The sequence below is a fragment of the Coloeus monedula genome, assembly GCF_965178545.1.
Source record: "Coloeus monedula genome assembly, chromosome: 14".
In the NCBI taxonomy this organism is placed as follows: domain Eukaryota; kingdom Metazoa; phylum Chordata; class Aves; order Passeriformes; family Corvidae; genus Coloeus; species Coloeus monedula.
In genome coordinates this window covers 12,142,205-12,156,732 of record NC_138794.1, presented here as the reverse complement: position 1 = coordinate 12,156,732, position 14,528 = coordinate 12,142,205, and the positions used below count along the sequence as shown (strand labels likewise).

General features: G+C 54.1%; 1 protein-coding gene across 2 annotated transcripts in view; it reads left to right on the top strand.

The window, feature by feature from the left end:
- ITGA11 (integrin subunit alpha 11) overlaps window positions 1-13,630 on the top strand; it is a gene marked incomplete at both ends in the record, with an annotated part of 40,166 nt that extends 26,536 nt beyond the window's left edge. The window contains 15 exons of one of the 2 annotated variants that reach the window (XM_082291092.1): window positions 349-515; window positions 2,030-2,172; window positions 3,126-3,236; window positions 3,646-3,731; window positions 4,686-4,887; window positions 7,053-7,151; window positions 8,344-8,420; window positions 9,225-9,314; window positions 10,549-10,639; window positions 10,749-10,862; window positions 11,833-11,919; window positions 12,384-12,494; window positions 12,812-12,907; window positions 13,215-13,328; window positions 13,559-13,630. In XM_082291092.1, coding sequence (XP_082147218.1) covers window positions 349-515; window positions 2,030-2,172; window positions 3,126-3,236; window positions 3,646-3,731; window positions 4,686-4,887; window positions 7,053-7,151; window positions 8,344-8,420; window positions 9,225-9,314; window positions 10,549-10,639; window positions 10,749-10,862; window positions 11,833-11,919; window positions 12,384-12,494; window positions 12,812-12,907; window positions 13,215-13,328; window positions 13,559-13,630 — 1,660 coding nt within the window. Of the gene's footprint in view, window positions 1-348; window positions 516-2,029; window positions 2,173-3,125; window positions 3,237-3,645; window positions 3,732-4,685; window positions 4,888-7,052; window positions 7,152-8,343; window positions 8,421-9,224; window positions 9,315-10,548; window positions 10,640-10,748; window positions 10,863-11,820; window positions 11,920-12,383; window positions 12,495-12,811; window positions 12,908-13,214; window positions 13,329-13,558 lie in introns of both variants that reach the window. The other variant, XM_082291091.1, reaches the window with a different exon arrangement.
- Window positions 13,631-14,528: the final 898 nt, after the last annotated feature.

Here is a 14,528-nt window from a genome sequence, read left to right as displayed (position 1 = left end):
TCTCCAGAAGTTCCAAACTGATTTGTGGGGATTTGCCCGGGATCCCTCTGGTCTGATTTAATTAGAGCAATATTTTCCAATATTAATTAACCTTTGGAGAGTCCCTTGAAGCTGTTGGGACGGAGGGTGGCTGTGCCCAGCTGAGATGGGTCACCGTGGGCTCTGCTTGGAGAGGGCCTTTGGTCTTCCTCAGCCTCCTGGGAAAAGGAGGGAAAAGGAGGGAAAAGGAGGGAAAAGGAGGGAAAAGGAGGGAAAAGGAGGGAAAAGGGCAAACCTGGAGCTGTGGGAGACTCCAGGATGTCCCATCCCGTGCTGGATCCCATCCCATGCCCTCTCCCCACCCCCCAGGTCCCGCAGCGTGGTCCAGATCAATGCCAGCCTCCGCTTCGAGCCCTCCAAGATCAACATCTTCACCAAGGACTGCAAGCGCAATGGGAAGGAGGCCACCTGCATGAGGGCCTTCGTCTGCTTCACCGCCCTCTTCCTCTCCGCCCACTTCCAGACTGCCACCGTGGGTAAGGACAAAATCCCAATTCCTGCCTTGCTCAGGTCTCCAGCCCCGTGGGAACACCGAGCTTTTGGGATGGAAACCATCCCAGAGCTTGGTGGAGCGCACGTGTCCCTCTGCCACATCCCTCTGGTGTCACCCACGTTTGTCCCTATCCCGGCCGAGTCTCCGGGTTCTGGTGACTGTTGTGCCGAAAGAAACACCCCCGGGATAAATCCTACCTCATCCCTCACCTATTCCCTGGGCTGAGCTCTCCCAGGATTTCCCTTCCTGTGCTCCATGTGACGGGAATGTCACCCCAGCGGGACAGGAGAGGACGTGGCCGGCCCGTGTTCCGCAGGGCTCATCCATCCCTCCCACCGCAGCAGCGGGACACATCTGCCGGCCAGATGTGCATGTTGCCCTAATATCCCAGGGAATCTGTGGAGCTGGCCGGTTCTCCTATTAAACCCTTGGATGGTGCCGTGACCCCGAGTCCACCCGGCAGATTCCTGGGACTCAGCGGAGTGAAGGGAAGCAATAGTGGCTCAGCTCCTGCGGTCCGGCAGGAAACGCTGGCAAAGGAAAATTGGGATCCAAAGCCAAAGGGAAAATTCCCATCCCCCAGCACAAGAGTTTTGTTTTGTGCTGTCAAATCCAGTGTTTTTCTCCCTCCTGCTGTCCCTGTGGGATAAAAACTGAGTGGGATTTCCTTATTTATTTGATTTTACCTTTCTTTCCACTTGGAAGAGTCACCCCCTGGATGAGCCCCTCGGCTCTGGAGCCAGCCTGGGAGAGCTGAGGGTGTCCAGGCAGGAAAAGAGAAGGATCCAGGGAGAGCTCAGAGCCCCTTCCAGGGCCTAAAGGGGCTCCAGGAGAGCTGGAGAGGGACTGGGGACAAGGGATGGAGGGGCAGGACACAGGGAATGGCTTCCCACTGCCAGAGGGCAGGGATGGATGGGATATGGGGAAGAAATTCCTGGCTGGGAGGGTGGGGAGGGGCTGGGCTGGAATTCCCAGAGCAGCTGTGGCTGCCCCTGGATCCCTGGAATGTCCCGGGCCAGGCTGGACAGGGCTTGGAGCAGGCTGGGATAGGGGAAGGTGTCCCTGCCCATGGCAGGGGCTGGAATGAGATGGGATTTAAGGTGTGTCCAAAACAAACCACTCTGGGATTCTGTGGTTCTCTGAAATCCCTGCTTGGTGCTGGGCTGGGAATCTCCAGTTTCTTTCCAGCAGCAGCGCAGGAAGCAAAGGATCTCCATAAATCATCCAGGTGTGCTCCGACACCTCCAGAGCAGCACGTGAACGTATGAGAGGCAAAAAATTCCATCTCTGCACAGATTTTCCACAGGGTCTTGAAATAACTCCTTTCTTAAGCTCCTCGTTTGGAGAGGGGAAGCTCTTCCCAGAACGGGCTGTCAGCAGCAGGCTATAACCTGATTTCCCTGGATTCCCCTCAGCAGGGAACGGGCACTGGGGCCACTCTTTGCCCTGGGATTGGGCTGTGCAGCCCCAAGGCCTGAGCTGGGCCTGTCCTCGCAGGGCTCAGGTACAACACGACCATCGACGAGCGCCGCTACTCGCCCCGGGCACACCTGGACGACAGCGGGGACAGGACGGCACAGAGGGCGCTGGAGCTGCCGGCCGGGCGGGAGCTCTGCCACACCCTCCCCTTCCACGTCCTGGTGAGTGTGGAGCAGGACGAGGCTGCCATGTCCTCCTCAGCCAGCCCCGAGATGCATCCCTTGGTGGCTTCCTGGGGTGGGAATGAGCCTCATCCCGCTGGATTCCTTCCCGCTGGATTCCTTCCTGCTGCTTTGGTGTGGTCAGGGACGGAGCTGCCAGCGCGGGCGGCTGCTGGGTCCCCAAGCAGTGACATCATCGCAGGCCCAGCTTCCACGTGCTCCGTTCCACGGGCCGTGTCCTTGGGCAGGGCGTGCGCTCCCGATCCTGGGCTCAGGTGGCTTTTCCTGCTCCAAAACCAGGAATGCCCATTTTTTCCATGGGGAATCGAGTGTCCCCGTGCCAGTCCCTGGTGGTGTCCCCCTGTGCCCCTCTAAGCCAGCAGGGCCCCACCCCTGGGTGCAGTGCTGGTGAATCCCTCGCTCGCAGGGAACAGCTGATGAACAAAGCTGGCCAAACCCAAACATTCCCAGGGAATGAGGAGAGCCTTGAGCAGGCCAGGCAGGCCCGAGCTGCCAGACTGGCCCAGCCCCAAGCCCCAGCCTGAACTGCCATGAACTTTTGGGAAATTTGAGGCTGGAGCTGGAGCTGGAGCTCATGATTTAGCCTGAAAAACATCTCCCTTCAGATCATCCCTCTGCAAAGCAAAGGAAGAGCTCCTAGGGGCTTCCGGAGGGGAGGGATGGATGGGATATTGGGAAGGAATTCCTGGCTGGGAGTGTGCTGAGGCCCTGGCACAGGAATTCCCAGAGAAGCTGTAGATCCCTGGAAGTGTCCAAACCCAGGCTGGACGGGGCTCAGAGCAACCTTGGAGCACGGGATCTGTTTTGTCCTTACATGCCAGCCCAGGGTGGGGCTGCAGGACAGATCTGTGACCTTTGGGGGACACCCCGAGGTGCTGCCCACCCCAGGCAGCAGCCCTGGGCTCCTCTCTGACGTTTTCCATGTGCCACAGGACACAGCCGACTACGTGAAGCCGGTGACGTTCTCCATCGACTATGAGCTGGAGCATCCCGAGCACGGCCCGATGCTGGATGATGGGTGGCCCACCTCGCTCAGGGTCTCTGTAGGTAGCAGCTGCCACCTCCCAAAGTGTCACCTCCCAGGTGCCATCTCCCACAGTGCCACCTCCCAGGTGCCACCTCCCAAAGTGTCACCTCCCAAAGTGCCACCTCCCAGGTGCCATCTCCCAAAGTGTCACCTCCCAAAGTGTCATCTCCCACAGCGCCACCTCCCAGGTGCCATCTCCCAAAGTGTCACCTCCCAAAGTGTCATCTCCCACAGCGCCACCTCCCAGGTGCCACCTCCCAAAGTGTCACCTCCCAAAGTGTCATCTCCCACAGCGCCACCTCCCAGGTGCCATCTCCCAAAGTGTCACCTTGCAGGTACCATCTCCCAGGTGCCATCTCCCAGAGCACCAGGGCAGATTTATCTCCAGGGGAATCGTCACCGAGCTGCTCTCGCTGTCCCCTCAGGTCCCTTTCTGGAACGGCTGCAATGAGGACGAGCACTGTGTCCCCGATCTGGTGCTGGATGCCAGGAGTGACATTCCCAGTGCCATGTGAGTGGGTGACCCAGAGGATCCTCCAAGAGTGTCACCAGCTGGGGGAGGCTCCAAAATCCAGCCCTAATCCATGCTCCATAAATTCTGTCATCACCGGTCGTTCATCCAGCATCACCACAAGGTTCATCCAAGCCCTCCATGAGGTGCTCCTTGGCATTCTGAGCCTCTTCCTCTCCATGTCTGGAATGAATCGGTGGTTTTTTAGGGAATCCACAAACCAACTAATATTTGGTGCCATGGTGATGAGATCCAGGGATACAAATCAGGAAATAACAGGGAATAACTGCAAGGCTGGCATTACCCACCTGGCAATTACGGCCTTGACTCATGGAAATAATTCCACACTGCAGCTCCGTGGTTAAGGAGCTATTAAAGGTTGTCCCTGAATCCAGAGGAGGCCCCAGAGCTGCTCCGAGGGTGGAGCCCCTCTGGAGCCAGCCTGGGAGAGCTGGGAATGTTCACCTGGAGAAGAGAAGGATCCAGGGAGAGCTCAGAGCCCCTTCCAGGGCCTAAAGGGGCTCCAGGAGAGCTGGAGAGGGACTGGGGACAAGGGATGGAGGGGCAGGACACAGGGAATGGCTTTAAGCTGAAAGAGGGATGGATGGGATACTGGGAAGGAATTGTTCCCTGAGAGGGTGTGAGGGGCTGGGATAGAATTCCCGGAGCAGCTGTGGCTGCCCCTGGATCCCTGGAATGTCCCAGGCCAGGTTGGACGGGGCTTGGAGCCACCTTTGCTAATGGCATGGGATCTGTTTTTTCCCTACATCCCAGCTGTCCCAAGCATTCCCAATAATGTTTGAGAAAGCTTCACACCGTTGGCCAAAAATCCCAAAATTATAGACAATGGGAGGAATTCGTAATTCCTCTTTCAGCACGGCAGGACAGAGGGAGAGCAGGGATTTCCATGCACTACCCAGGGACGTAAAATCCCGGGAATGCCCCTTCTTTCAGGGAATTCTGCCGGAGGGCGCTGCGGAGGGGGGACTGCTCAGCCTTCAGCCTCTCCTTCGACGCCTCCGTCTTCGTCATTGAGAGCAGCAGGAGAAGGGTGGCCGTGGAAGCGACGCTGGAAAACCGCGGCGAGAATGCCTACAGCACCGTCCTCAACATCTCCTTCTCCAGGAACCTCCAGTTCGCCAGCCTGATCCCCAAGGTGAGGCTCCCAGGGCAGATCCAGGCCTTTCCAGAGGAGCTGCTAATCCCAGCCCGATGAGAAAGCTGCAGCCTAAAGCAGAGCCCAAATCTGGCTCCATCCCTCATAAATCAGAGCTGTTTATGGGCTCCGTTTCTAAGCACTTCCAGCTCTTTATTTTGGAAATACAAAAACGTTTGAGTTTTAAGAGCCTGAGCGAAGGTCAAACCCAGAGGAAATTATTTCCCTCTATTTTTCTCCTCCAGTCATTTAAAAATGCTCCCTGCACATGGCCAAGTTCCTGTCAGGAATGAGTTTTTGCAGCTGAGAAATAACTCCTGGAAGTAGGGGCTGATCATGGGAATGTGGCCACAGCTCAGCACTGAGCCGGGCGATGCCACCTCTCCATGGCTTTCCCTGGATGATCCTAGAGTGTCCCATCTGCTCCTGAAAATTTCACCCCCCACACTCACTCGATATTGGAGCAACTCCTCCCTATTCCCAGTGAGGTTTGGGAATGTGCTGATACTGCTGAGCATTCCCTCACCCCGCCATGACTTCATCCCCGCCCGCAGATCCCATCTCCTTTGTTTTTCTCCGAGCCATGCCAAGGGAAAATTGTGGGGCTCGTTGCCCACAAAATAAGAAAAATGCGTTTTTTGGAGATTATTCCAAACGAAGTGAGGGGAGCAGGGAAAATCCCCCGTGTGGTGGGGAACAGAAAGCACTGGGCAGCAGTGGCTGCAGGGAATATTTGCAGCTGGTCGTGGAAGAGTCACAGATAACGGGCTCCTGGCTGCTGCTCCTTATAAAGGAACATCCAGAGGGGATGGATATCAGTGCCATACAAATTAAAAGTTGCTGGGGCCCCAAAAAGTCCATAATTTCAGCAGATGAGTGGGAGAAGCTCCAGGCTGTTGCTGGTGGCTGGTGCTGGGATATTCCAGCTCCTGGGTAGGACTTTCCTGGAGGCAGTGGTGCAAACTGAGACTCTTGTGGGGTCTGACACAGGGATAAAAGCTGGAATAGCTCATGGTGAGGTGGACACACACTTACAACCAGGCTACAACCTCTGGTAGGGCTGTGGAGGAGGCAGAGTAGGGTTGGTGTCTCTTCCCATCCCATCCCATCCCATCCCATCCCATCCCATCCCATCCCATCCCATCCCATCCCATCCCATCCCATCCCATCCCATCCCATCTCACGAGGGCTTTGCGATGGGCAGGAGTTTCTCCAGCCTGGCTAGAGAGATGGGAAGTTTTCCAGCAGCAGGAATGTTGGTGTTGAGGTGAGGGAGTTCCGGCTTAGCTGGTGGCCATGCAGGATAACAGCCTTCGGTGCTTCCCAAAGACTCCTCATAGCAGAAAAATCAGGAATGCCAGGAATAATCAGGTTCATTCCTTCACTGCAGTTAGATCCATTCACTGCTGTAGATTCAGAAAGAGGATTTAAACCAGGAAGCTGGAAATGACTTGGTAGAGATGCCCCTTTCCAGGAACATCGGTGAATGCATGGGAAGGATTCCCAGCTGCAGCAAGCAGGCTGATTGGTTGGATGGTCCATTGGTTGGGTTTTGGTTGTTGGTTGGTCACTGGTTGGTTGGTCATTGGTTGTTGGTTGGTTGATCATTGGTTGGTCATTGGTTGGTCATTGGTTGGTTATTGGTTGGTTGGTCATTGGTTGTTGGTTGGTTGGTCATTGGTTGGTTGGTTGTTGGTTGGTCATTGGTTGGTCATTGGTTGGTTGGTCGTTGGTTGGTCATTGGTTGGTCATTGGTTGGTCATTGGTTGGTTGGTCGTTGGTTGGTCATTGGTTGGTCATTGGTTGGTTGGTCGTTGGTTGGTCATTGGTTGTTGGTTGGTTGGTCATTGGTTTGTTGGTCGTTGGTTGGTCATTGGTTGGCCATCGGTTGGTTGGTCATTGGTTGGTCATTGGTTGGCCATCGGTTGGTTGGTCATTGGTTGGTCATTGGTTGTTGGTTGGTTGGCCATCGGTTGGTTGGTCATTGGTTGGTCATTGGTTGTTGGTTGGTTGGTCATTGGTTGGTTGGTCATTGGTTGGTCATTGGTTGGTTGTCTCCCCAAAGCCAAGGCCCATGTTGAGCCCCTTGGGTGTTTCCCGTTTCCCGAAGCACCGGCTCCCGGGGCTCATTCCCGATGTCCTGGACATTCCGTGTCTCGTTTCAGGACGACACAGACATCAACATCGACTGTGCCAGTGACGACAGACACCCCACGCGGAGGGTGTGCAACGTCAGCTACCCCTTCTTCCGTGCCAAGGCCAAGGTAGGACATTCCTGGCTTCCGACTGCTCCTTCACCCACGGGACACGGACCCCCTGCCCCCGGGGTCACATCTGCCACAGCTGGGTGACGCCGAACAGGATTTTAAATATAAACATTTGGTTTCTTCCCTTTTGGAGTCTGAAAGGCGTCTTAGGGACGCTGGGATGCTTGGGATCCTGCCCTGGTGCTTGGGAGAGCCCCAAAATCCAACCCAGCTCCTCCAGGTGACAGGATTTGCCTCCAGCCCTTTGGAAAAATTTAGTGTCGGCTTCAAACCACTGATGGGAACTTCCCTGAGCTTGCTCCCTGCAGGATGAAGCTCCTTCCCTGCCTGAGAGGTTTTCCTTGCTCTGAGGTGCCTCTGGATCCTGCTGGGAGCCTGTCCAAACCCCCCTGGGTGGTGGCATCCTCCAAACCGGTGTTCCCAGTATTTGGGATGAGCCCAGATCCAGTTTATCATTTTTATAAGCCATAAACCCTTGGAACACATCAACTTCAGGGATAAAGCAGGGAAGGAAAAATGGGGAGATGCAGCCACTGAGGATCCACATGGAATTCCCCCTCCCCACCCCATACTCCCATGGGAAAAGGGACCAACACCAGCAGGATCCGCAGATAAAATCTTCCCAGCTCCCGTATCCTTCTGAAACCTTTCCTGGATAATGATGGATGAGCCTCAGGCAGCAGGCTCGGCTTTAAAGCTCCCAAAAAATCCCAGCGGGATGCCTGTGGCTGCACGCGGAGCGCGGCTCCCCATGACCTACGGGGGCCGGGAATGCATCCTGGGCCATCAGGTACTGCCGGGCCTGCCAAAACAAAGACTGGCTGGAAATGGAATTTTGGCCCAGGAGCAGCGGGAGCTTTGATATTCCAGTCAGCTGTGGCGGCCCAGACGGTTTGAGGTCACCGCAGATGTGACATTTATCACATTGATCCCATTTTATTGCTGTTGGCTCTCTCCAGCTGCCTCCCCTTCCCGCCGATCTGGGGCCTCTGCAGGGATCTGCTTCCAAAGGGAGCCACTGCTGCTCCGATGGCAGGGAAGAACAATTCCTGCAAATCTCCTCTCTGCCTGGAAAGGCTCTGGTGGGATCGGGAACGGTGTCACCCGCAGGGTCCCGCATGGTCCCTGCTCAGCACTCGGGGTTTTATTCCCGCTGATGTTTTTCCCGATATTTTTCCCTTCTCCACAGGTCGCTTTCCGCCTGGATTTTGAATTCAGCAAGTCCGTGTTCCTGCAGAGCATGGAGATCTACATGGTTGCCAGCAGGTGTGGGGATGCTTTCTCCCTCTGGAATCATAGAATCATGGAATGGGTCAGGCTGGAAAGGACCTTATGGGCCATCCAGTCCCAGCCCTTTCCCACACCTTCCCCTATCCCAAGCTGTCCAACCTCGGGCACTTCCAGGAATCCAGGCGCAGCCACAGCTTCTCTGGGCACCCTGGGATGCTGCCAGCTTCCCTTGGGATTCCCTCCTCCAGAGCCAGAGGCTTTCCGTGGAATAACCCCATGGGGAGCCAGTTGCTGTGGGTTATCCCAGCCCTGCGCTGCCAAACCTGGCTGCTTTTATTTATCTGGGGATTTAGATCCATGATTTTTCCATGCCTGTGGAAGCTGGATCTCCAGCCACTGGTGCTTTCCCATCCATATTCCCACTGCAAAAAATTCCCGGGAAAAATATCTCCTGATAATTTTGCAAAACTCTCCTTACTCCCAATTCCTGCACAGTAGAGATTTCCCACAGGGAAGCGAAGTTTCTTTAATTGATTACTATTTTTCAAGGTTTTTTTTAATTTTAATTTTTTTAATTTTAATTTTTTAATTTTAATTTTTTAATTTTTAACCTAAAAAAAATTCTAATAATTTAATTCTAATTGTTAGAGCAGGGGAGGATTCCCCTGCACCACTTTAAGCTGGTGATGCCTCCCTCTGAATAATTTCAGGGAGATTCATAAAAATCCCCGGCTAAAACCCTGCTTTGACCAAAAAGCAAAAAAAGTCCAGTCTTCCCCAAAAAAATTCCCGAGGGGATTTGGCTCCTGTCTGACCCCCCGGGCCCTGCTGCTGTTGCAGTGACAGCGAGGAGAAGGAGAGCACCAAGGAGGACAACTTTGTCCACCTCGACTTCCAGCTGAAGTACGAGGCCGACCTGCTCTTCACCAGGTGAGGTTTGGAATGGGATGCGGCTCTGGGGAGGTCACGGATTGGGGAATATCCCTTGGGAAAAGCAGCCAGGAGCAGCCTTCAAACAGAGCTTTCACTCGGGAATTTCTTGAGAAAGCAGGAGCTGGAGGAACCATAAAATCAGGGAGAGCTTTTGCTAAAATTCCCGAGCCGTGGAGAGCTGGATTCTCCAGATGTTTAAAGGCACAGAGTTATTAAGGAGGTGTGAGGGCGAGTTTTTATGGGAAAAAAAGGGATTTCTTGGAGGTAGTAATGGCCCTAACAGGTGCTCCCGGTGTCTGGGCCGCTGGCCATCCCACAAAAGCATCGGAGGGAAGCTCAGCTGCGGGCTGAGCGTGGAAGCAGCGGGAATTTGAGTCTGGGAGAGCCAGGGATGAAGGCAGAGATGATTCAGGAACGTGCTGATGGGAAAATCAGGGATCCCAAAGCACATTCCCTGGCAGCGCTCGCTGGAATTTTTCGGAGGTTTTTCAGCCCTTGGGCCATTTTCTATTTTTCACTCCGACACTGCAAATAAAACTCCTTTAATGTTCGGGATTTACGGGGAGCCAGGGGATTCTCCGGGTCAGAACGAAGGGAAAACTCAGAGGGAAAGAAGAGCACAGAAGATATCAAATTTGGGAACTTTGGGGTGCAAAAGGAGGGACATAATTTTAAAGAATGTGGCGATTTGGGGCCATCGCAGGTGCTCCCGAATGGATTCCCACAGGATATTCCTGGCTCTTTTCCCACCTTTCCAGCTGCAAAGAAAGGGATTGATTTACCTCCTGTGATGTCCAAACCTCAGCCAGGGCCTTGGGTGGCTCTGCTTTATTAAAGAGGCGAGAAAAGCCTGCAAAGAAAGGAAAAATCCTGCAAAGAAAGGGGAAAATCCTATAAAGAAAGGGGAAAATCCTATAAAGAAAGGGGAAAATCCTGCAAAGAAAGGGGAAATCCTGCAAAGAAAGGGGAAAATCCTATAAAGAAAGGGGAAAATCCTGCAAAGAAAGGGGAAATCCTGCAAAGAAAGGGGAAATCCTATAAAGCAAGTGGAAATCTTGCGAAGAAAGGGGAAAATCCTGCAAAGAAAGGGAAAATCCTGCAAAGAAAGGGGAGAATTCTGGAAAGGAAGGGAAAATCCTGCAAAGAAAGGGAAAATCCTGCAAAGAAAGGGAAAATCCTGGAAAGAGAGGGGAAAACCCTACAAACCCTTTTGTCACCCCTTGTCCCACAGGACGTCGAGCCTGGACTATTTCGAGATCCAATCCAACAATTCCCTGGATGGATCCAACCCCATTGGGCCCCCCTTCCACAGCACCTTCACGGTGAGCAGGAATTGGATCCCTGAGGGATTTGCCGGGATTTGGGATCTGTCCTGGGAGCCAGGATCCCCATGCCGCGATCCCGGCACATCCCAGTGCTCTTTCCCGGCAGCTGCAGAACCTGGGATTCTTCCCAGTGCGAGGGGTGACCCTAAAGCTCACCGTGCCCGTGGCCACCCGCGTGGGCAACCGGCTCCTGCTGCCCACGGAATTCCGGGCGGACCAGGTAGGATGGGATTCTGGCCTGGTTTGGGATGGGATTCCAGCATGGTTTGGGATGGGATTCCAGCATGGTTTGGGATGGGATTCCAGCCTGGTTTTGTTTAGGATGGGATTCCAGCATGGTTTGGGATGGGATTCCAGCATGGTTTAGGACAGGATTCCAGCCCAGTTTTGGGTATGGGATGGGATTCTGGCCTGGTTTGGGATGGGATTCCAGCCCATTTTAGGATGGGATTCCAGCATGGTTTGGATGGATAGATCCCTCCTGCACAGGGATGGGAATGGAGGAATTCCATGGAATGTCCCTCCATCTTTTGGGAACGCTGCTGTGCTCATACCTGGCTCGTGCCTGGAGATCCTTCAGCATTCTCTTGGCTGGGAACATGGAAAACCCCGAGGCCAAAGGGTTTAGTCCAAGGAATTCCCCGATCCCGACCTCTCTCCAGTGTGCAGTGAATTCCTGAGGGTCTGGGAGGCAGCGGCTGGGCCTGGGATGAACTCCAGGCTTGGGCCTGCACTGTGAGGGCTGGGAGCAGATCCTGGGGCTTCCCAAGCCCATGGAAGGAGCCTGGAATTTTTATGGATGGGATTTTTATGGATGAGGTTTTTATGGATGGGATTTTTATGGATGAGGTTTTTATGGATGGGTTTGGCCTCAGCTGGGAATGTTTCTGCTGCAGCTCTGGCAGAGTCCCCGTGTCACCGGTGCCACCCTGGCACACCTGGCTGGAATCTGGGATGGGGCTCCCTGCCAGCCTGAGTTTTGCTGGGAAGAGGCACAAAACTCAGGAATTATTTCAAGTAGGATTCCAGGACTTCCTCCAGCCACATCCCACAGCGAGCCCAGCTCAATCCCAGCCCCAGCAAAGCCTGGGGGATGCTGGGGATCCCCAATTCCATTGGGATGGGAGCACAGGGAAGCGGTCACCATGATCCCTGTGTCCATGCTGGAATTCCATCAGCTTCTCCCACAGGAAAACACAACCTGCAGCATCTGGGGGAACACCACTGACTACCGGAGAACCCCGGCGGAGGAGGACCTGTCCCGCACCCCACACCTGGTACTCACCCCCACGGGGCTGGTCCTGGCTCCAGGATATCCCAAACCAGGGAAAAACGTGGAACAGGGATGGCCCATGGACATGGGAGGGGCAGGTGGATGCTGGAATTTTTTAGGGGATTTTGAAACCCTTCCATGATTTGGTTTTTATTTCTCCTCTCAGCCACTGCAAATAAAACCCCATTAATACTCGGGGTTGATGGGGAGCGAGGGGATCCTCCAGCTCCCAAAGATTGGGATCGTTCTTTTCCAAGGGAAAGCTTGGAGGAAAAGAACAGCACAAAACCCAGCAAGTCTGGGAAGCTTGGGCTGAAAAAGGTTTCAAAAAGTTTTAAAGAACGTGGGGATTTGGCCACGCAGGAGGACAGGAACGTGGGATTCTCCCCCACTCGGTGTGTGCCAGGGATGGATCCCGGTGGGATTCTCCCTCCTTTTCCAGCGATGATCCCACATTTCCCTCTGCAGAACCACAGCAACTCCGACGTGGTTTCCATCGACTGTGATGTGGAATTGGCGCCCAACGAGGAGCTGAACTTGCACTTGTGTGGAAATCTGTGGATGAAGTCTCTGAAAGCAGTGAGTGCTCCCACAAAAAACGGGGATTTGGGGGAGAAATCCCCCCACACCCCGGAAGTGTGGGGATTTTCCCTCCCCCAGGAAGCCCAGGCATGTGGGGGGTGATTTTGTTCCCAAAGCCACTTATCCCACGTGTGGGATTGTGCATCCAGCATCCCACACAGCACCTCGACATGGATTATTGGATTCCGTAACTAATTAATCCATGCCAATTTAATTAACTTAAAACCTCCTTTTTGCTGTCATTGGGATGGATCCCATTGGGAATGGGGGCTCCTTTTCCATGTGGGATGCTCATCCTGGCCCTCTCCATGCAGCTGAAGTTCAAGGCACTGAAGCTCACCATGAACGCCGCTCTCCAGCGGCACTTCCGGAGCCCCTTCATTTTCCGGGAGGAGGATCCCAGCCGCCAGGTGAGTCCCGGACTGTGGGATCCGGAGCTTTGGGATGCTGCCACACCCTTCCCTGATCCCACTGGGAAAATCCCTGTGGATAGCAGAAGGGCTGGAGTGACCCAGGCTGAGCACCGAGGTCTGGAGAAACGCGGGGCAGCCGTGGCCGGAGCCAAGCTCCAATCCTGGAATCACCGGATTCTGCAGGGAAAACTGAGCCAAATCCTTGGTGCAGCATTCCCCAAGGAAGGCGTGCTCAGCATTCCCACCGTCCCCTTTTGCCCTCCATCCCTGCCTGGAATCTGCAGTGCTTTTTTCTCTCCTTCAGATCACTTTTGAGATCTCCAAAGCCGAGGAGTCGCAGATTCCCATCTGGATCATCCTGGGAAGCACCTTCGGAGGTCTCCTGCTCCTGGCCCTGCTCGTCCTGGCGCTCTGGAAGGTGAGCAGCCCTTAGGCCGCACCTTTTGGGGGAGTTTTGGAGACTCCATGCCTGGAAGGACCCTCCGGCTCCGTGTCCAGCACCTCACAAGCCCCTCAAAGCCCCCCAAAACTCCTCTGAAATCTCCTTTTCCATATCAATTATATCCAGGGTCAACTCCCAGCTGCTCTCCCACTGAAGGCAAGCTCCTGGGATAACAGCAGGGTTGTGTTTCTCTTCCCTCCCCACAGCTCGGGTTTTTCAAGAGCGGGAGCCGCCGGCGAGAGGCGGAGCGGGAGCAGAATTCCCAAGGCATGGAGTGACACTGCCGGGGCCAGGAGCCCCTTCCCAGCTCCGGAGCCCGGGATTCCCGGGATCCCGAGGGATATGGGGGCTGAGCTTGGCTTTGCAGCGGGATGAGCAAACACCCCTTGTGAGACAGCACCTAAAAGCCATCAAAACCCCCTCAAACCAACGGGAAATTCCCCAAAATCTCCTCCTCGGAGCTTCCAAGTGGGATTCCATGGAGGTGGCAGCAGCGGGGACGAGGGGACACCGACGTGAGGCGTCCCTGATGCGGGGCTGGAAAACTCCTGACAATAATAATAATATCCCAAAAAAACCCCCATGGATTGCTCCTTCCCGTGGCACAGCCACAGCAAATCCCGGGCTCTGCTGGCCACGGCTCTCAAACTGCCTTCGTTAAGCGGAGTAATTAAGAGGAGGCTTTAATTAGTCTGAATGCACTGAATGAAATTGTTGGGATTTCAAGCACCTTAATGCAAATCTCCGGTGTCCAGCTGTACATAATTATTCCAAAAATAGGAAGGAAGGGGGGGGGGGAGGGGAAGAAAAATCCTGGGGGAAAAAAAAATTAAAAATCGTTTAGAAAAAAAAAAATTAATTAATTAAAAGCAGTTTGATGAGTTTCGTCTCGGCAGAGCAGTTTGGGGAGCTGGTGGCCAGCGAGGGCCCCCACCTGTATCATACCTGTACATAGCTGGAGCCATGGAAATCATGGGAATCTAAGGGCAGGAATGTGTCCCTGGCATAGCAGAATTATTTATGCTAATATTAATTTTATGGAGGAAAGGGAAGCGGATGTTTCTGGATGCGGGATGAGGTTCGGGAAATACTGTCCTGGTATTTTTTAAGGATTAAAAATACGGTATTTTAAAAATTCCTGGTGTCTGTTCCCTTCCTTCCATGGGTATGAGGCAG